Raw genomic sequence first — 23,902 nt, 5'->3', positions numbered from 1 at the left:
ATTCTATATTACTTGCGAACGCGTATACTTGCGTGAATTATTAACGCATGCTTTGTGCCTAACAGTAATGTGTTTATTTATTGTTAATTACTTGAATAATTAATTATTAAAAAAATATTTTAAATTAAAATAAATTTAACAAATCGAATTTAAAACACATATCTAATACCAATTTTCAAGATGTACATTTTTAAGACCCATGACCCGATATATGAATTTATTTATAACTTTAAAATAAGTATATTAATAGTAAAAATATGTTATATGAAAATAACTTATACAAATCTATACTATATTATAATAGCCGGAATAGAGATAATTTGGTTCAACGGTTTGGTTCAACGATAATTCCCTAATTTTGATTATTACAAAATAGATAAATAGTGTTATATATCTAATAAACTACTAAATTATTAAACTACTACTAAATATATTATACTTATCCTACTAAATTACTAATACAACTTATCATATTATTAAAAGATATAAATAATAGTGTTACATATATGCTAAACTACTAAATTGTTAAACTACTAGAAATAGTCTATTTATTCTATTAAATTACGACCACATGTTATTCTATTATTTTTATTATAAATTTATAATCATTATATATTTATATAAATATTTTAAAAATATTATATAATTTGATAAATAAAAATTTAAAATATTAATAGAAACTCGTGCATCGCACGGAATTTATGCTAGTAGTACTTAAATTATAGAATCACAAAACTACTAATTCTCCATGTACTTATTTCAACTAAATTTTTTTAAAAGAATAAAAACCTATTATCGAAATATTATACTATATTTAACATGAAATAATATTTAAAAGTAAATATTTAATAATAAAATTGTTATGCGAACAAGAAAAGAAAACTACTAAGAAGAAATCTAGTTAGTCCGTGCATCACACGGGTTATAAGCTACGTGAATTTATTTAGTGTAGGCATATGCTACGTGCTAAGAGTTGATGTTTGATAAGATGTACATAAAATATTGATGAATAACTTTTTAATAATGATGACAACTGCATGCACAAAAATTTCCGTAATAAAATTTCTACAAACTTATAATCACACTTTCTCAATATACTAACATGTGGTAGTATAACCTTATCTAAACGACGAACATGCTTGTAATTAGTCGATAGTTGGTAGTATTCAAACAAAATTTCTATCGCAATGCATAACCGACTCCACATCTCGGACTAAAAATAAAGAATCCAAACAAAAAACCATTGATTACGAATTGAAGAGTGGAATTAAAGAGTGGTTATCTATAATTTGTAATTTTATTAACGTTATCTCACAATTGAAACTTCCCTGTGTAACTACACACTTACCGGTTACCACCTCAGCCGGTCACCCGTTCCCCTTCTACTGTCTTCCCTCGATTTTCCCCCAAAACACAAACACTTCAAACTCACCCCTGTCTGAAACACAACCTCCTTCCTTCATTCTCCGACAACATTTTCTCCGCCGGCGCTCATAAAAATGCCGGCTCGTATAATCAAAGAAGACTATTCCCAGATTTTTAGTAGCTCAAACGTGTCTTCTATTCCGATCCTCGATCTTTCCGACACAAATGATTCCATTAATTTTAAAAGCTCGGAGATTAATTACAATGATGTTTTTTCAACTAATGATGAACAATTTATAGGTGTTTCTTACCAGGACTTGCTTTCTGCCAATCTCAGGTACCACTACTGCCTTCTTTCATGGAGAACACATTTTAGCGACAAATGTTTTTGCCTATATATGTTTTTGTTTTCTTGTAATTTTTTTTTTGTTAATCTTTAATTATGAAAATATTTATGTGGAGTTTGGTAGTATATGATCATATGTCTTTTTTGCATTTTCTGATTATTGGTTATGCAAGCTGAAATTTACAGAAATTTTACATCTTTAGTGTGTTTCGATAATCTTTATTCTGGTGCAGTGCATTTTAGTTACTGCTCTTCATTTGTTAAGGGCCTAAGAATATGTATTTTTCTTGTATGCACCAAGTTTATTCATTTATAGGCATACTTTTACACTGGTAAAAATCCGGTTTTGGTATTCTATAAATAAACACTTCCGTCCTCTAATTTATGATACTAATTTTATTTAACTATAATTGGTGCACTGCAAGACTGCCAATTCAAGCATGAAGTTTGAAGATTTTTTTTGGCTATACCGTTATTTTAGAATTTGGATGCCTATAAGCTAATTTTACAGGATATAATACTGGTTGATAGTTAGAATGTTGACAATTTATTAGTTAATGATTTTGTAAAGCAGTCGTCATCCCTTGTTTAGGCATGTTGACTAGGGATTTTCTCGTGCGTTTCTTCTTTATTGTAATCATGAAATGTGCCAAAAAGAGGGGCGTAATTTGTGTACAGAAGATTCTTCGTGTGAATCACAACATTTAGTACGTTTCTTGTCTTCGTGTGAATCTCAACATTTGTCGTGTTTCGAGCGAAAAGCTCTAGTTTGTAGTTGTTAGATGGCTTATTTTTGGTCTTACGTAGTCTTAATTGAGATGGTGTAATTCTTAAAACTGAATTCTTCATTGTTTAACCTTCAGATGTGTATTTTAAAATCTTTTATGTCATTCTAATATCTGAATTCTTCACAAATTCTGTTTCCATATTACCCAGGCTTCTTATCAGTGACTTTTGTCATTTTTAATAAGCCTAAATGATTTCCTGCAGCAAAGGTTTTTCAAAGTTTATAGCCTCAGTTTCCATCTCAAATTTGGTAGCAACCTTCTTAGACTTTGAGAAAAATTGGCGTTATTGTCCAGTCAATCTTGATTGATCTTTTTTTCATCTGAACTCTAAGGTATAGTGGAAGCTGGTGAAATGCCCACAGACTTCACACACAATTTTTTTTTTCCAAAAGTGAATGTCCTTGGAAGTTAATACATTTGCTGTCGATCTCTCTTTTTGTTAAAATTTGTTAAGTAAGATTACACTTGACAGATTTTTTTTGGTGACTTCCCTTTTTACTCTGATCTTTACATATCTAATGTCATGATATGAAATTGACTGCTTGTCATTTTCTAAATTGTTACTTTTCCCCTTTAGGACTCAATCAGCACTTGCATCTCCTTCGAAGAGTTCAGGTCATCCAACATATCCCAAAGAAAATCAAATGTTTTCCGCCGAAGCTTCATCTCTGACATATGATGATAAAAAGCACTTTAATATGTCCTATCACAAGACCAGCGCAGGAAGCCAAGATGGGTCAAATGGGACAATACATGTAGCTCAATTCCATCCTGAACCTGGATTCACTGTTTTTGTTGATGATAGCAGTCCGCGAGAGTCAAAAGCTGATAAGCCAGATACCTCAGTAACAAGCGATATTCGTCGCAAACTGGATTTCAGTGAAAGGAAACCGGAAGATATAGATACCAAGAAGGTCATGCAACATATTGATACCCAGAGACTTAGCAGAAGAGAAGTTAACACGAAGAGATCAACAGTTTCCAACTCTGAGGCTCCCAAAGGTGTTGCACATGAACATGCTACAGGTGATGGCTCCCTGCCTTTCTTTAGCGAGGAACTTGATGTAAACTCAACTGCTGCAATTTCTGCAGCTGCACTTAAAGATGCAATACAGAAGGCTCAAGATATAATACAAATTGCAAAGAAGTTGATGGAAAGAAAAAAAGGTGGATTGCAAAGTCACTCAAACCAAGTTTACAATGAGGGCTTGAGAGTTGAAGTTAGAAAACAGAATCCGATTGCAGATGAGGAGAACAGAACTGATGATTTAATTGCCAAAGGCAAATGCGAAAATGTTGATTCTTTATTGAATGTTCTCTCTTGGAGATGGAAGAGTGCATCAAGACGTGTGCAAGATGATTTGTACTTTAGAACTTCTACCTTTCCGAAGGTCACAAATCCACAAAATCGTGATACAAATGGAAAACGTGAACCAGCACTTTCGACAATGTTAAATATTGGGTATGATCAGCAAGTCGTCATGCATAAGCATGAGTATGATGTTGGGGAAAGGAACGTAACTAGGGAAACCTTGACAAAGCAAGAAGTTAGTGTTGAAAAAGAGGGACAAAATGAAAAAGATCATGAACCGAGATTCATTAAAAAGAAGGTACATGCTGTTGTAATGGACAATGAGTTGGACGAAAGTGCAGATAAAGTAGCTGAAGATGTAGAAATAGAAAATCCTCTTGTGTCCCAAGAGGATGGAGATTGTGAAAAGATAGAGATAGAGTATAAACAGAAGATTGAAGATGAAATGAAATCTGAGTCCCTTGTGATAAAGGATAGTGATTATGAGAAGATGACATGCAAAACCCAAAAGCAAGACCTCAACGAACAGAAAGTAAATTTTCAACAACACTCTGAGAAGACAACAGCAAATATTAAGGAAGAAACTGAGCTCAGACCAAGAATTATTTGTGATGAAGGTATGGATGAGAGATTTGAAGATGCATATGAATGGGTACAAAATGAAGATGAATCAAAAGATTCCCGAGGCAGTGAAAGTAATGTTAATGGAAAAAAGCACACCTATATGACGGAAGTCATTTGGAGTAAGAGGAGATTGGATGAAGTTAATAACCTGACAATTGAGGAGAATACATCAACTGAGTTTCACGGCCGTAATAAAAGTGAAGAAAAAGATGGGAATTTTGAGTTTGAAAGAAGTGAAAATTGTTTTGGAAGTTGTAATAATTTTGAGAGAACTGGGAATATTCAAACAGGGACCAAAATGTTGGAAGCACTTCAGCAGGCTGAATTCGGAAGCGCTGTTGATAAAGAAAGAGACCCTTTGAGTCCTGACGCAACCAATAACTTTATTGAGACTCAAGGAGTTTTACGGCCTTTCATGTTTGATGAAAGTTCAAAAGCAAAACAACAGGTGAATAATGAAAGCAGAAGCGTACACAAAGCTACCAAAGAGTTTTGTGGCTGCAGAGAGGGCAAGGACGAAGAAGCCAAGGTGATATATATGGAACATAAAACTCTCTTTGAAACTGTTAGCGTGGTTCGTGGAGATACTGAAGAGAATGAGTATAAAAAAATGAAAAATCTTTTTGAGGTTAATTCTTTTGAAGGCTGTATACCAGGGTTTGGTATAAGTGACTCGGACCTTAAAGACAAAGAAGCTAAGAAAAGAAACAAAGACTTTGAATCAAACATAAATCCTAACGGTGGTGCTCAGATGTCAGTCACTGAATCTATAGAGAAGCCTCATGTTAATAGAGAGGATGAATTTTATGGAGCTGATGTATCTAATGCGGAAGGACGGCATGTGGCGATTTTAAAGAATTTAGAAGCATCTCCTGGACCTATCTTGTCGAGTGGAATTGAGAATGTCATACAAGCTGATGAAGAGATGAGAGAAAGACAGAGCACACAGATGAATGGGGATAGTTTCCGCAAAACTATTGAAGAGGAAGGTAACGCAAAAGCAGATAGAGAGATGGAAACAGAAATTGTTGTAGAAGTTAATGTGGATAATCGTAAAGAAGAGTTTGCTATGAAAGGGACAGAAACTGCAAAGGAAGTGTCAAATTGTGCGAAAGAAAACAAGTTCCTAGGAAAAAATTGTGAAGATAGCAAAAAGGAGAGACAGCGTGAAAGAGATAGGATAGCTGTTGAAAGAGCAATTCAGGAAGCTCGTGACAGGGCGGTTACTGGAGCAAGAGAAAAGGCAGAAAGGGCTGCTGTGGAGAGAGCAACTGCAGAAGTTCGACAAAGAATGATGGCTGAGGCACGAGGAAAGCTGGAGAAGGCTACAACAGCAGCTAAACCCCCAGCTGATAAAGCTTTGGTAGATGCCAAGATTAGAGTAGAACGTGCTGCAGTAGAGAGAGCCACAACAGAGGCTCGAGCACGCGCTCTAGAAAAAGCATCGTCTCAGAAGACTACCAAAAATACTGTTATGGAGGTCTTAATCTCTTATCTGACTAGTGCTGCATACTCTATAGTCTTACTATATTCTGCTGTCCACAAGGCATTTAGTTACATGTGAGATGACTGACTATTAACTTTTTTACAGGATCTTCGGAAATCTGATGAAACTTATATTGAATCAGCTCAGAGGAGTAAAGCAAGGTTCGAAAGGGAAGAGAGAATAATGGAACGTGCGGTATGAATTTAATTTTTCTTTTTTGTTAAATACCACATGATGGATCTTTTCCATAAATGCTCTTGTTCTTCTATTCATGTAATGTTTCCTTTTTCTTTCTTTCAGGCAAAAGCCCTAGCAGAGAAGAATACTCGTGATCTTCTTGCACAAAAAGAGGAAGCTGAGAAAAATGTACATATGATTTCAATGGAATCCAATAATTTTGCACTTGCTTTAGGTTATTGTGTATCGCGCTAATAACAATTTTAAATCAAATTACAGAGACTAGCAGAATCCCTTGATGCCGAAATTAAAAGATGGTCCACTGGGAAAGAGGGGAACTTGCGCGCATTGCTCTCGACCCTGCAATATGTATGTCTAAGGCCTCACACACTATTTCTGAATACTACATATTATGCTTTTCCAAGATGTTTTTGTTCTGAACTGCGAACTCTTTTATCTTTAGAAACAGAGGTCACAACCAGGCCGACATTCCAGATTGGTTGTTCCTTGACTAATCGGTGTCAAAACTTCCTTGATCCTAATTTAGAAATATCCATCTTTTTGCGGAGAATTTAGGAGCTAATATAAAGCTCTTGAATTATAGCTTACATATTATTATAAACTCTTGACTGTAACCTTAAAAGACATGCAGTGATTGCATTTCGCGTGAGTTAAATTCCTTCTATATAGAATATTTCATCCTATTGAAACTCATTATGACTACATTCGTTCCTGATATTTTTGTTGTTATACTGTTTTCCATCCCTTCCTAAAATGTCTATCTAGTTACTCTATGTTAATCTTGAAGTTCCAGGACGAAATATGAATCCAATATTGGATTACATTTTTAAGATTGAGAGACTGATTAATTTACAGCAAGCATTTGATGTCTGAACTTTTCTGCTTGCAGATCCTTGGTCCTGGAAGTGGTTGGCAACCAATATCCCTGACAGATATCATAATGTCAAATGCTGTAAAGAAAGCTTACAGAAAAGCCACCCTCCATGTTCATCCAGACAAGCTACAGCAGCGAGGGGCAAGCATCCGGGAAAAGTATATATGCGAGAAGGTTTTTGATCTGCTCAAGGTTTGTATCTGATCTCCTTCCATACAAACTAGAAAACATAATATCATTGTTTTTAGCAAAATTTTAAAAAAGGGTGGGAAAATGTTGCAATTTAAATGTTGTCATCTAAGACTTGTTAAAATGCTTGATCAAATCATCTACTAAAGTTGAATGCACCGAGTAAGGGACCTTACTTTTATGTTGTGCCAAAACTAGTTAATCAAGAATCTATTAAATAATGATTTTCTTGTTTAGAGAGCTGTCAGAGTAACATTACTAGACAAGTTAACTGAGGTTCATTGCAGTGACTGGAACAATAATTTGTGCAAAGCCAAAACCTTGAAATTTTTTAGTTATGTTTATACACTGGTGAGCAAGTTTGAGTGACAAATTGAAATCAGATACAGAATAAGTTGAGCACATTGTATTTCATGTGATCGAGATCAAACTCCGGATCTACCTGGTTTCCCACTACGGCCCTACACATTACCAGAGATAGTAGCCTGCAGGTGCGAGGTATTGTTCTTAGAATAAAAAAATAGATATAAAAGTTCAAAGTGTTGTTTGACTTGGAAAGGGCGGACATTAAATTGTAACAAGAATTAAAAAGCAGATTTTGGAAAGGACCGATGAAGCTGAAAACCTAAAACAATCTGCTGCTGGACTAGAATTAAATTTAGTATCTCTATTCGGAATTATGGACTTTCTTTGTGATAGAACATAACCTGAATATGATACTTTTTTGTATTCCTTAGTCAACGCATCGTGCTTCTTGTATCCGGTTCTTTCTAACTTTCTTGTTTTGTTGAAACAGGTAGCTTGGAACAAATTCAGTTCAGAAGAGAGGTGATCACAACCATTAGTTAAGATAGTGTTGAGGAGGTAGTAAAAACATTTAGTATTGTAGAGGTCCAACTCTGTGTAAGGGCCACATTACATATATATTGTAAAGTTATCCTATACAAAGAAAGCTACACAGGTACTTCGGGTCAGACATCCAAGAAAGTGCACTAGGAAAGACATTCTCTTATATTTATGCTTCAATACATTTACTGCATCAGCCAGGTAATTAACATCCATTTGACCATCTAAAGGAGGAAACAACTGTTTGAATGTTCCGTGATACATCAAATTTTAAACAACCTATATAGAACCTAGGACTTGCTCTTGAGTTCTGTTGATTGAAACTTTGTGTCGCTCAACAGAAAAAAATAAAATAAACAGAAAATAACTAATTCAAGTTTTGCTGTTGATAAATACTTCATGTCTTGCTCAAACATAATATAGACGACAAGCAAAAACTAATTCAAGTAGCTTGGTAAGCATATCTAATAACAAAAACTGAAAAGGACTATTCAGCATATGCTAAAATCATGCAAACGGTGTTCCAAAATCTCAATTTTAGCCTATTTTAACTTGACGAATATATATTCTAACATTCTGAAAATCAAAATTAATTCCCAGCCGTGATTTGGAAAACTGTGTTACCATTTATAATTCCTTTATATTGAAAGAAAACTAGCACATGCACATATATTTGAATATTCTTTTGAGACAACAAAGCTATCACCGGAATCACATTTTCAAATACACAAGTTCTGGTATCTAATAATTTAAAACTCTTGTTTTGAACAACACCCTAGCACTGAATACTCAAATCACAAGAAATTTTAGGTGTAAAGCAATCTAATCGCCTTGTAGGTGGTGGAAATTACAAGCCAAGTGAATGAAGCATTATTGCATTCTGTGCATGCATTCGATTCTCTGCCTGGGGGAAGACAATAGAGTTTGGAGCCTCAATAACTCCATCAGTAACCTCCACGCCTCTTTCTGCTGGTAGACAATGCATAAAGTATGCATTTGGCCCTGCTAACTTCATGAGTTCTTCATCCACCTAAAAATGATAACATGAACTAGTGGGTAAAATAATATTATTTATGTCAAGTAACTCTAGCAACTTAATAATCTTTTTTGCCACAGACCAATCTTCTGCTGATATTAGCCCAGTACTAAATTGCAAAAAATATTTATTTGCAGTCGGCTACTGATCAGATCAGACTTCATAGTCCCTATATGACTACATAATATACCAGTGCATATGTAATTTGCAAAAATCGTCTCTTTCTCTCTTATTTCACCTACTAAACTGCAACAGTAAATAGTTATAGAGCATACCTGGAATCCTCGAAACACTTGGCGACGATGTGCAGCTTCTTCCTTCTGACCCATGCTAGCCCATACATCTGAATACACAACATCAGCACCTTTGACAGCCTCCTTTGGATCACTGGTTATCTCAATCCTGCTAACCCCAGCTTGTCGTGCCTTTTCAACAGTCTTCTCATCAGGCTCAAAACCTTTAGGACAAGCACACACAAAATGGAAAGGAATGACTGCTGCCAGCAACAACCAGGAATGCACTATGTTGTTTCCATCACCAACATAGACAACCTGTACTTGATTGTGAGTAAAATAAGATGTAGGCACGTTTACTTTACATGAAAAGCAAGAAAATAAAGAATTGTCAGTGTTCTGATGCTATTTGCTAACCTTGGTCCCTTCCAGTTGACCAATGTGTTCAATTATTGTGAGTGCATCAGCCATAATTTGGCAAGGATGGTTATAATCTGTCAGTCCATTGATTACGGGTACAGTTGCATATTTAGCAAGATCCAAGATGTCCTGCAAAAGACGCATTGTTCAACAATAATATTTGGGTACAGAAACACAACAATAGCAGTACGAAGCTTGTAGGAGGAACACTGAAACACGTGTTTCACTATTTGGGTGTAGTAAAATAGAACCTAATGCAAAATGGTATGAAACTATAGAACTCCTAGCTATGCATCAGTTTCATCCATTTTCCATTGACGTATTTCGTACTTGCTGCTTGGCTTCGAAAGGGCGGAACTTAAGTTTTAATTAATTTGAATAGAAAGGAGAAGTTAACATCAACTATTCTCCTCCAAAACATGGACTCTGCCATATGTAAGTACCAGAGATGAAAGACAATATGAGTTCATGTAACTTTATCAACCAAATAGAGGGTGTGAAATTGCCCCAACCTCATGCTCTCATTGAAGAGAAAAAAGGCCTCACAACACCCTCCCAGTCCCCACAACAGTCTCCCATTGGGTGATTCTGGTGCAAGCAGGTGTAGCAGGGCAGGAGGCACTGCCATTGGACCAAAAATGAAATGAGTAGCATATTGCTAAAAAGATTTCAGATGGTAAAACATACAGGTCGCCATAAGTCGGTCAAAATCTCTTTTACAGTTCCGACTGCCAAAATTACAAATTTTCACACAATAAATAAATTTATTATCTATAATATAAAGGAAGATATTAACAATGAAATAAAACAACTTTTCTCAAAGAGCCCTTAAGAGAAGAGTTGATGGAGAGTGGCATACATGTATATTGTATAGAATATATAATTTAAATGGATAAATATATATGTATATATAAAAAACACACCAAAAAAACTCACCAGCGTACCTGATGTGCAAATAGTCGAGCCATGATTACATCATTATAGCGGCACAAAACTCGAGCAACATCGCGAGTTTCTTCTCTCTTACCCATCTGTATATCATTTGGCCCCAAATATAAAGCATGTCCACCAAGTAAGAAAAAACCAGTCTCAAAAGAAACACGCGTCCTCATGGAGGGCTTAGCAAATATCATTGCCATTGTTTTTCCTTTGAATGGGAGATACGTCTTCTCTCCTGATTTAATCAGTGCCTTGACCTCTCTAGCCCGGTCTAAGATCTTCAGAATTGTCTCTTTGTCAAAGTCAGATATGTGTAGAAAATCCTTTAGCCCAGCTTTTTCTGATACAAAAGAACCAGGACGTCAACATACGTTTAATGTTCTATACTTCTATAACCATTCTCCCTGGATAAATCAGTGTCTGGCACAAACAAATACCAATTCTAACATTGTTTCAAATAAAATAACAGAAACACTAATGTCATTGCAGAAAATATTTAACAAGCTAAAACTAAACTACAACCCTAAAAGTCACAATCACAATCGTTAAAGACGCACATTGACTCGGAAAGGCCAGATCAGAAATGAATTTAACAATTCCAACATGATTATTCATCTTCAACGATGATCAAATAATATTTCCAGTATAAATCATTTTTAACGATGATCAATTTTTCATTGTGTAGAATACAATAACAGAAAATACTCTTTGCAAATTGAAGAAACTTCTTAACAAGTTAAAACTAAAATATTACCCCTAGAAGTCGAAATCCAAAATGACAATCGTTTATTCAAATCTAACACAAAACGAATAGCTTTGACTCTAGACGCGTAATCAAAAAAGAATCAAACAATTCCAACATAATTATTCATTTCCACTTAATACACATAAAATAACAAAAATACAAAAGGTAGATAAATCAAGTTTTACAAAAGCAGCAGCAGCATATTTCAATCAAAATAAATTCAATTAAATTAGCAATCACAAACAGTAGCAATGCAAACAAACAGATATAATAATTTTAATTGGACCTTTAACATCAACAGCAGATGAAGTAGGAGGAGCAAAAGTTGCAGAGACTTGGCAATCAATTCGACGAGTAGTCAGCGCCGGAGAAGGAGCTGAAATGGGAAGAAATCGAAGAGCGTTAACGAAACTCCGGCGAGAAGAAATGGGCATAGATGAAGCTTCAGGTGATCGGACGGCTGAGAAAGAAGAAGAGGGGTTTGATAGAATCGCAGCCATTGATTTTGATAAATGTGTTTTTATTCAATGTGCTCAGAAAAAAGAGTACGCTTGTGCAGGGCGATGCCTTTATACTGTGTTTGCCTGCGTTTCTAAAACCCTAACTTTTCTGCCTTTTTTCTTTTGTATAATTATCGGCAAATTTTATGTTTACAGCAAAATTTTATAAACACTCGAAAGATAAAATTGACTGCCCATAGTTCGCAATTCGCAAAATAAAAACCAAAACTAAAAATTATTATAAGAGTAATTTTATATTTTTATTCTACAAATAAAAAAAAATCCCATAAATAGTACTCCATCAGTCCATCCCATTTATTTACATCTTCTTTAAAATGTCTTTTCCAATTATTTACATTTCAAAAATTTCTAAAAATAGTAAAAAAATTATAATATAAAAAGTAATTACATCCCTACCTCTCCTCATTATACAAACTTTATACCTATAATATTAACCTGTCACACTATTTATTTACTTTTTTAACTTTTTTCCAATATTTTATTATTTTTCTTAACATCCGCGTTCAACCTGAATATAAATAAATGGGAGGGACGGAAGTAGTACTATCCCGATTATCCGTTTTCTTGGACTCATTTTTCGTTTATGGTTTGGCTATGCCATTTTTTTTCTTTGACCAATTATTAGGCTAATATGTCTTAAAATTGATATTTTTAAAAGAATATTCGGGATGAACGAGTTTCTTTATATGAATATCATAAATAGCAAGTACTTCTTAAAAAATGACATAAATATAAAAAAAGAGAGCAAAGTATGTTAGGCATTTAATTGAACTGTAGAGGGGTAAATACAGTTTTAACAATCAAATCGAATTAAAAACTCAAAGTATAAGGAATAATTTATATATGAGTAAAATGCAAGATGTGTACTGGAACTTTATAAATTGTGCAAATTGTGTACCCGTAATTCGAAAATAGCAAAATTTGTACCTGAAGTTTAATAATAGCAAAATGTGTACCCGAAGAAATTCGTACAAAATTTTTCGTATCGTATTTTCGTGCAAAATTGAATATTTATATTAACTAAATTATATAAACAAAAATATCATATAATATTTTTAGATAAATATTAAATATTTATATATAATATTTATATAAAATTTAAATACTAGTTATAATATCAAGTATTATTTTAAAAATATAAAGTATTATTTAAAAATAAATATGTACATATTTTTAATAAATATACATATGTTAGGAGAGAGTATGGACTGTTCGGCTCGATGTTTGCATATAACTGGAAGATGAACCATAGCTCTTCGGTTTTAAAAATCGAAAACCGCGATTGCAACCAAACTATCAATACAAGTTAAGTAAAAAAATTATTAAAAAAAATTCTATAAATTACTGGGTACAATAAAATCAGTACACTAATGCAATTTCTATAAGTTTCCGAAGTAGATGAAATTTTAAGAAAAATGTATGAGCATAACCTGATTTTCTGATAGTTACAGGTTACTTCTTTAAAAATTTTAAAATATTTTCTAGTTCTAAAATTTATATAAATTATAAATATATTTTTATTTATATAATAATTCAGTCGGTTCGGTTTTGACCGACTTTTGACGGTTTTGGCTCGGTTTAAATTTTAATTTGGTTTTTTGCTCGCCCCTAGATATATTCATTACAAATATTAATATTTAGTTAAAAATTTACATAAGTCGTAAGTCGTGTGCTTGTAGTAGCTAAAATGTAAATACGAACACTAAATTTTTAGGTTGTTCTGTGTCGCGTATTTCTTGTCGTGTAATAAATTGTCGGATTTATTATATTATATGTGACGCCTTCAAACTTGGGGTTAGGAATGAGGACCCACAATACCACTAATACTAATATAATAACAACAGAAATATAATAAACCCAGAAACTAACAGGATCTAATAGGATAAAGTATGAAACAAGATTACAACTACCACCCAAAATATTATTATTACAACCCAAAATATAATTAAAACCACATTATCCGATTCCGACTTGGAATCGTCAGATAACCCAAAAGTATCTGATTTAGCTAATACATTTCACACTATCTTATTGTCGCTTGCTTACACAACATCTACCTGATCTAGCATCTGAAATCCCACAACACGATAGGGACCTCCAGGAACGCTCTTGCGAGCGGTGCGCCTAAGTCTGGCCATCTTCTTGCTTAACTGCCATGGTTAGATCAAAGCAAATAAATGAGCAAAGAAGCTCAGCAAGTAACTATATAAACAGTTCTAAATATCAACATAAATAACATCATTTGAGGCATTCTATTTCAAAATAAAACTAGGTGGCGGCGTTCTATCAATTTCTGAGAAAGGGGTTCCAATGAAAGGTTTCAAAAGCTTTTAGGATTCAAACTAGTATAACCAATGATTCTCAAGATCAATCGATATGGTTCTCAGAGAGTTTCACACTTTGAGAGATAAATCGCTCTATGCTATGAGCATCGATATAAAAGTAACGTGACAGGGTTCTCAAGACTTTAAAGGAGATTCAATTCAAACTATTTAATTTCAATTTAAAAGAAAAGCTTAACGCTTGTTGCAACATTTATAAAAATTTTACTTTCATTACTTAATAACAAAAAACCCTTGATTGGAATATCCATCTTTTAAATATAATACAGGTGATCAGCCCGTACTGATCTCCATCCGGTCATTAAGGTACATATGGCATTATTTCAGCCTTATATTGGACTAGTCCCGCGAGCCTCTTACGTGACTGGACCAGTCGCACTAGTCTCTTACGTCTCTATCCAATCTTTTAGGAATTTATTTGAAAACCCTTTATGTTGGAGTACAAGGAAGTTTGGCTAGATTTCATTTTAAATTTACTGACATGTGAAATCATTTGGACTCAATCAAGTCGAAAGTTATTCTTAAGTTCAATTCAAGATTTTAAGGAAAGTGAACAAATCGAAAGTAAACATGGGACGTAAGGTAAGGATATTGATTAAATGCTAAACGGGGTATATCAAGGTCGTGATCTAGATAGTTCCAAAGAATGATGCATAAACAAGGCTCAAGGGGTTATCAAAGGAATCTAGGTTATGAAGATATAACATATCAAAGGTTCATTATAACTATCATAGGGTCAGAAGGTCATAAGTTAGCACAATATTAGAATAGGGTATAAGTATCGGAGCAAGGGGTTACTATTAGGGTTTATCACAAGGATCAATAACAAGTTTATCACAAGGATCAATAACAGGGTTATCACAAGGATCAATAACAAGTTTTACTCTATCAGTGCATGACATTAACAATAACCTCTCTATAATCAATTCATAATAGAAGGCAGAGTTACTTGCCTTAAAAAGTTTTCCTGTTTTACGGAACCTGAGCTACTGCCACCTATGACTTCTTTCCCTTTTCTAGCATGAATGCCTCCGCTTTCCAAATCTACAAGTCAAATCAAAACCCTAATTAGAAACTTAATCGGTTCCCGACGTTTCTCAGAACGTCTAACTTCTATCCCAATCGCAATAACCATTTATCTTATATACACATGTATAACACATAGCACATAATCAGATATAACTTTATACTTTTTATATCACCGACTATCTCGATACTTTACACTTTAGCAAATAATCATCGATTCATATAACTCGATTCCAAATCATATCGAACCTATTTATCATACAAACCTATTCACTTACTTTTCGAGAATCGGGCATGACGTATTCGTATTTACGCGTAACCTTGACATGTCAATCTATCACAACTATCAAATATACATAGTTACGCTTTAACACTTAACACTTAGCATACAACTTTACTTTACACAATCACCAACTCACGACTTAAGATACTAAATTCACATTATAATATGCAACCATTTAAAATTAACATGCATACTCTTAAATCAAAACCGAACCTATTTCGACTTAAAACCAATGAACAAAATCATATCAATCGGATTTATCACTTAATTCGAACCAAATTTCCTTAATCCGAGAGTTTCATTCGGGTTTTTTTTAACCAAAATCAACATGCAACATCAATTCTAATAATCGATTACTCAACCTTGAACCAAATACCAAATTTGAATCATTCTTAGGAAATTAAACTCTAAAATTTTGGAAAATCCAAAGACAAACACATGCATGCAACAATTAATCTAAAATCACTCTTACAAACACCAACGATCACGCAATCAAACTTACACACACCATTCGAATCAAAACCATGAAGAACATCGTATCAATCGAGTTTATCAAATATTTCAAACCAATTTTTTTTAAAACCGAAAGTAACATTCGGGTTTTTCAAAAAAAATAACACGCAATAACCGAAATAAGTTTTTTCAGGGATTGTAGAACTCAGACTAGTATCATCGTTCACCACCGGTTCACCAGAGTTCATCACCGATGGCGGTAAGGGTTCGGGGTTGCCAATATTCAGCCCCCAACTCGAAAACCTCACTGATTACTCAAGAAAAATCACAGCAACTAACCTGCAAGCATTCAACAACAATTTTCTGCAAAGAATCGACCACGAACCCGGATTAAGAACAAGAACCGAGAGGTTCATCACCGAAATCAAACACCAACACACACACACATATACATGCAAACATGTATGTATATATACAAGATGAGAGGAACTCGAATCTTAAATTAGGATTGAGTTTGAAGAGAGAATCGAAAGGAGTGTGGGAGAGAGAGAGTACCGAGAGTAGAGAGAGAGGAGAGTTCGAGAGAGAGAAAAGAGAGAAACAGGGTGAGAGAAAAGAAAGGGGGAACGAGAGGGAGTTTATATATATTAGATGGCAGGGGCAAATTGGTAACTTGCCATCTAATTTCTGAATTTTGTTTTCTTTTCTCTTCCTCTATTCTAAAATCATTAAACTCTATTTAATATAATTAAAACAGCTTTTATAAAATCAGAAAATATCACGAAATCTATTTTTACAATAAAGAACATGAAATTATCTCTTTTCCCGTATTTCTAAAATAATTTTTGAGCAAATAAATTAATTTCTATAGATTTTACAAATAAATCTCAAAAATAGAAATAAACTCTGAAAAATCATTTTCAAATATTAAGACATCAAATTAAATCCAACTATCATTTTTTAAAAGTCTCTAGGATTATTCTAAGGATCATATTTTAATAATTTTATAAAATTATATAAAGATCAGTTAAATCCTTATTTTAAACAATTAAATCCTTTGAAAAATATTTTAAAATACGCGAATCACAGATTCACACACGTAACTTTAAAAATAACATATATACGTTCAATAAAATCAAAAATTCCTCACATTGGTATATTCAAATACATTAATCCCCTTTTTGATAACTGATTACGCGCACAACATTTACTCGACAAATCAAATAACAAAATAACGTTTCAATTATAAATCCAATTCACAGAAACACACAGAGGACTCCACTTTTATCATAACTTATTATAATCCTCAAATTATATTATCTTAACCCTTCTCATTTGATCTATCCTTTGAATAATGGGTCCCGTTCTGCTTGACGGCCCGACAATCATAACTTAACCCTTTTAACTGACTCATCAAACTGGAACGAGACTTTACACGTTCCTTATTACTATTTCACATAAATTATACATAAGCCACACAATTATATGACTTAATATTTTATACTCATTAATCCACATAATCCATAATTATAACACACAACTGTATTTTATTCATATAAATATATCGCGAAAATCCCAGTCGTTACATTATATCTTATATATAATAGGCAAAATATGGATTTTATCCAAATTTTGATAGTCATGGTACCCGAAGATCAATGTAATAAAATTTATTAGATATTAAAACCAATAGATGAAACATAATATAGAATTCGAAATGGTTTTTCTCCCGATCCTGGATAATTTAGTTGCACGATATCTTTTAAACCATCGTTGAATTAAACATTATTCAAGATAGAGTGAAAATAAAAAATAAAACTAAACTCGTTAAATTTATTTTTATTTTCTAATTCAACTTCAAATTGATTCCTTTTTCAATATCATTACGGATTAACAAATAACTTTAAAAGAGTGCATTTTAAAGTTACGATTTTTTTACTTCAAACTTTAGGTACATAATTTGTACCATTTCAAATCTTTAGGTACACATCTTGCATTTAAAAAATAGTATCCACTAACAGTGTTGAATGAAGTTAATGGTTGTACAAAAAATACACGCCTTTTGTTAACTTCAGGTACACATTTTGCTATTTTTAAACTACAGGTACACAAGTTGCACAAATTAGAAATTTCAGGTACACATCTTGCATTTTACTCTTTATATATTGATAATAAAAACTGTTACAAAACTCTCTCAAATAATGAACAATTATTCTTGAGAGGTACTAAGTTACATGAATGATATAATGATAATCAACAAATATAGTGTAAAACTAATCTGTGCTTATATAATGCATAGTTACACAATCAATTTAATTGATATGATATACATGAATAAGAAATCCTAATACAAATCCAATTGTTGATTACTATAATTAAGTAAAGTCTTACACCGACATATTTTCTGCAAATCATGTCTTCTAAATAGAATCAATCTCTTCCTGAAATCCAGCTTTGATAGATGCTGATAGAAAAACATTGATAATAAAATCTTATCTGTCAAATACTGATAAACTAATAAACTCTGATATCTTCCAGTTGTATACTCTGATGCAAACTTTGATAGTAAATACTGATATCATCAATTATATCTAACAATCTCCCCCACTTATGCATTATAAAAATATGTACAAGTTCCTAATTGATGATGTCAAAAACTATCTAAATACATAATTATTAACAAGTGTACAAACATACAACCAGTTTATCAGACTTTAGATTTAATCTTGAACTCTGATATATCCTGTAGCTTCTTTGGAGAATTGTCTGAGTAAATTCTCCTCAGCTATGTTCAAGGACATTTTCAGCCTTTGCTTGACATCCTTGAACTCTTGAGAAGATTCATCAATTTGATAAATAGCAGCCTTTAGATTAGAAATTTTACTTCTGCTTAAATACATATCATCCAGTTGAATCAACCCATAATCCTTTGCATCAGAACTAAAAGAAATCATCTTAGAACCGAACTATTCAACCAGTTGTGCTCCTCCTTTAGGCATATCAACAATTGAGTTATACTTCAATATGTACTTTGAATGAACTTGGATTTAGACATACCTCTCTACTTCTCATGTACTAAGTTCTTTAAGAACTTAGACCACCTTTCAGTAGTTAAATTTTTAACAGTAAGCAAGCAGACGAGGTATTCAAGTTCTTGTCAGAATTTGTTTAGCATTTGTTCTTGTGACACTCTTAGCATTTTTCTAGAATCAAGAAAATATAACAGGTTTTCCTTAGGCTTATCACCATCAAATTCATAACCTGAATAAAGAAAATATATAGGTCATGAAGTTTCACATCTTCACCAATTCTAGTCAGTAAATATGTATCTTTGATCTTCAAACCATATCCTTTGTAGACTCCATCCCTTTTATGACCAAGACCACATCTTTAACTTGCTTCTCTAGCTTGAGTTCCTCCACATCTTCACCAATCCTAGTCAGTGAATTTGTGTCTTTGATCTTCAAACCATCTCTTTTGTATACTTCAGCCCTTTTATGACCAAGACCACATCTTTGACCCGCTTCTCTAGCTTGAGTTCCTCCACTGTAAATATTCTTAATTAGACCAGTGTCTCTATTTGGAGCAAGTGTCTTGTCTTTTCACGGAAGTTTCTTCTTATCTTGTCTGATGCCATTTCATCCATAGATTCAGGAGTAATATTACAATTTACATAATCATACCAACTTTTCTCATTCCAACCCGGTTGTACACAATCTTACCAGTGCCTTCATTAACTTGAAACTTAGACTTGGATGGCTTAGGTATTCTCTTGAACCTTGGTCTATCAATTCTTGTTTTTCTTGTAACACCAACATGAGTAATATCAAAGGTTGTTCTAATAGAAACATCAGCTTTTACTTTTATGCTATCAACATGGGGAGTACCAGCGGTTGATTTCAGAACTTGATCAATATTTACTGGAGTATCTTTAACTTGAGCTCTATCAGTGGTTGAGACTTTAGAAAAATCATTTGTAGACTTCAACTTATTTTTGAAAATTTCAACAACTTTTTCTTTCCCCTCATAACTCATGTCAACATTTAGAACAACCTGAGACCTAGAATCAGTTCTTTCAGCACTTTGAACTTGACTGATGTCCTAAATCTTCAAGACTTGTTCCAAAGGTCTTTGAGATTTAACCTTCTTCAAGATATCAAGATTTAAGGAACTATTAATATTTGCTAACTTTTAAAGTTTAAAATCTTCCTTTATCTGTCTAGTTCTTTCAAGATCAACATCTGGACAATCTCTTTGAAAAACTCTTTGTAACACCCTCAAATTCTGGGTTAGGGATCTGAGTGTTTACGCTACCTTCCAAACATATATTACCTGCATTAACTCAACAATCCAATAATACAATACCAAATGACCCCAATCTCTTACACACACAAGTTAGAGCCTTAGAAACGATTATCAAAAGTAGCATTGGTTATTATAAACCAAATGTACTAATCAGGATCTTATACTGTAAAACACAACATCGACCTGAAGTTCTATTTACAATAACACTTACACAAAAGTCTTTCTAACACTAGCTACACCTACGCCACTTACTTCTGCATTAACCATTCTGGACTAGCTTTCTTAGGGCTGAATCTTCTGCTTCCATTCCTCGTGGTACGGAATAACTGATTATATTCTTCAGCTACTGCAAGGGTTAATAAAATAAAGCAAGGGTGAGCACAATAATGCTAAAAAAGAATCCCACCGTAGAATAAATATTTTCTCCACTTATAAAGTTTGAAGTTCAATAATCTATATTGGTATAACAACCAACACCTTTAGGACATATCCTTGATTTCAAAATACCATATGGTTCAAAATACTATACAAGGGATAATAACATTCTCCAATTTCTGAAAATAACATACAGTTCAAAATAATGTATAAAAGGGGGCAATAAAGCCCAAAATAATATATAACTGATCAACAAAACATACGATTTTTTTCATAATATCCTTGAATAACCTTTTTTATGCATAATATAAACAAGGTCACGATATATTTTAAAAGATGAAGTTATGAGGTACTTAAATATATATCTTTTTCATAAAATTGCTGAAAATAACTGTTGTTCAAAGTATAACAAGTTTTCAAAGTTTATACCAGAAAAGACCGATCCTCAATTACCGATTGAATACGCATTCATTCGAATTCCCAGTTATAACACCAAATGTTTAACATCCCTAAAGTATTAATACTACAGGGAATACAACTTATATCTCTTTTAAAAAATATACTCATAATTTATAATATAGAGTTTTCAAAATCAGGATTATTGCACTCTTCTAGCTACTTCATCACCAAATGTTAAGAGTTTTGGATCTTTGTAGTGGAGAGTTGTCTTTTTGCCATCATACTCAAGAGTTTGCATGAAATGACTAGCTTCAGTACCAACTTCTCACATCCTTTCAGCTTGGTCATCATCAACATTTATGACTGTCAAAGTTTTTCTTTCAGTTGTAGTGATCACAGTAGTAGTCAGCTTTTTTGAAAGCACAGTCTTGTTGACTTGCTGTCTTTCTCTTCCTCCACCAGTTCTACCACCTCCTCTTGCTCTTGTTTGGTTGGCTTGGAAACACCACTAGAGCCAATAATATCACCCTTATCAATTCCAAGTGATTTTCTACCTTTATTCCCACCATCAGGAGCATCATCCTTGTCAACAAGATTTATCTTGAGCTACTTGCATTTTGATTTTGACAATATCTCCCCCTTTTTGGTATCATCACCAAGCAGAAGTGAGACAATCGACCCCAAGGACTCCTGAACCTCATCCAGTTGACTAGACATTCTAGTTTAATTAGCTTCTAGTTTGTCCTGTCTAAAAAGAAGAGGCTTTAACTGCTTCTGAAATTTAAACTCACTCATAGTCTTGACCTCATAAAAATAATCTTTAAGCTCATCAATTTGAGACTGAGTCTTGACTTGATTAGATTGAATTGATTTGACCCGCATAGTTCAGGATTTGAAATGAGCAAGAAGCGAGGGATCAGTGATTTGGATTTATGGTGTCTTCAAGTGTTTAGAAGCATGATAAAGAGAAATATGATAATTTTCATCCTTCAATTTATAATTTCATTTTTCATTTGTGTATTGTCTAGACACTTGTGCAGTTCTCTCATTCATTTTCTTTTGCATTTCTCTTTCAGGCATGTCTTCAAGAAAGATAAAATCATGTTGAGTTGCCTAAATGATCAAAACCTATTGATTGTAAATGAGTATTTAAAACCATAAAGGATTCAAGCTGTAACATCAAAAGATATACGACACGCATAGTCGCAAAAGAATTCACTCAAAAGAAAAGAATTAACTATAATGAGACTTTCTCTCCGATTTCCATGGAAGACTCATTTAGAATTTTTATGGCACTTGTGGCTCCTTATAACCTAGAGCTACATCAGATGGATGTAAAGAAAGTGTTTCTCGATGGTGTTAGTCTCTAAACACGCGCTAATAATACACGAGTTCGCAAGTAGTATAAGATATAAATCAGATTCGTTCCCACAGAGACTGGTTTAGGTTAAGTTCAATTTATGCACCTATGCAACAATGTATGGTTATCGCTTAATGCTAAGACAAATAACAAATTGGATTTTGATTAAACTAAGAGATTATACTAAATAGCATTAACTAAGAGAATTGAGGTTGAATTACTTATATGAGACAAACATAGGATTCTAACTTCATTAAATACTTCATTCAATAGCCTTTTCGTTCTTAACCTTAGCATGTGATGGTTATGACATTAATCAGATAACACGAAACTAGTAAACGCCAACTTTCGTTGTACGAATACCCTATTACCAAGCATCCACAAAAGAGATATAAGTTGAATAGACACCAATTATGCTTAGTCCTTATATGTCTATAGGAATTGAAAACATTACGGTTTAATGCGCAAGTTACCTATCGTGATTACATAGGGCAAGTAAGATGGTTAAAATTACCTAAGAATCATGCATAACAATAACACATGAACCTATGCTAGCATGGCAAGTTCTAAACCTCTATATTCACTGTCGCTTCAATAGAGATTAACACGCTATCTTTTATGTTAGCTACGCATATAAGACGAATAAGCACAACCAATACTAGGATATCAATCAATCACCACACACCAAGATATTAAAACAAATTAACTATAGAAATCCATAAGTAAATCCGTTAGAACCCCATGATAACGATTAGTTCATAATCGAACTCATCGTCACCATGGGTTCCAATGAAAGCATGATATAAAACAATATAAGAGTACTAAAGTTCAAAGACAAATCGAAAACAAGCATCCAAGTATCAACTAAATCAAAGAAAACAAAAGTCTTCTTCTCCGTAGCCTTCTCGTGCTCTCTAGGTTTTTCTATTGCTCTCCCAGGTCTCCTTCTTATTAAAAACGTCTTTTTATGGGTATATATAGGCTCCAGGATGACCAGGACTCTCAAAATCTTCAATTTCGACTAAATCCTGGGGCAGAAACCGGGTGCGGGCGCGCGACCTTCGGGCACGGCCGTGCTGAAATAGTGTTTCAGCGGCACGGCCGCGCTGCCTTCTGGCGCAGCCGCGCTGACATTCTGGAATTTTTCTAACAAATCTTGTTTTGACCATATCTTGAGTTCTGCTCGTCAGAATTAGGCGATTCAACTGCCCACACGAAGCTAACAAGATTCTTTACAAATTGAGAATGGACTAGGCTTCCAATTCTGATCTCTTTTCAGCATATTTCCTTGAAAAACCCCTTTCTTCATATAACTGGTGCCTTAAATGCAATAACATAAAAACACATCAAAAATACCAACAACTTGAGTCCAAAACATCAACTTAAGCCTGTAATGAAGCGTTCCAAGTAGATATAAAATCGACTTATCAGATGGTA

The 23,902-nt window shown here is 33.5% G+C and overlaps 2 protein-coding genes across 2 annotated transcripts; one reads left to right on the top strand and one right to left on the bottom strand.

Annotated features, from left to right (window-relative positions):
- Window positions 1-1,361: 1,361 nt before the first annotated feature.
- Window positions 1,362-8,255, top strand: LOC141686975 (uncharacterized). The gene is made up of 7 exons (XM_074492093.1): window positions 1,362-1,702; window positions 3,077-5,915; window positions 6,027-6,116; window positions 6,222-6,287; window positions 6,378-6,467; window positions 7,009-7,185; window positions 7,979-8,255. The coding sequence occupies exons 1-7, from the start codon at window positions 1,500-1,502 to the stop codon at window positions 8,012-8,014; spliced, it is 3,501 nt and encodes a 1,166-aa protein (XP_074348194.1). The 5' UTR covers window positions 1,362-1,499; the 3' UTR covers window positions 8,015-8,255.
- A 379-nt stretch (window positions 8,256-8,634) lies between these two features.
- LOC141684647 (ornithine transcarbamylase, chloroplastic) lies at window positions 8,635-12,011 on the bottom strand. The gene is made up of 5 exons (XM_074489718.1): window positions 11,688-12,011; window positions 10,662-10,996; window positions 9,715-9,846; window positions 9,340-9,615; window positions 8,635-9,058 (listed from the first exon to the last, which is right to left on the bottom strand). Exons 1-5 carry the CDS (start codon window positions 11,899-11,901, stop codon window positions 8,876-8,878), a joined length of 1,140 nt encoding a protein of 379 aa, XP_074345819.1. The 5' UTR covers window positions 11,902-12,011; the 3' UTR covers window positions 8,635-8,875.
- Window positions 12,012-23,902: the final 11,891 nt, after the last annotated feature.

The sequence above is a fragment of the Apium graveolens genome, chromosome 9 (assembly GCF_009905375.1).
Source record: "Apium graveolens cultivar Ventura chromosome 9, ASM990537v1, whole genome shotgun sequence".
Taxonomy (NCBI): domain Eukaryota; kingdom Viridiplantae; phylum Streptophyta; class Magnoliopsida; order Apiales; family Apiaceae; genus Apium; species Apium graveolens.
The sequence above is the reverse complement of the archived record's forward strand: the minus strand, read 5'-3'. Positions and strand labels throughout refer to the sequence as shown.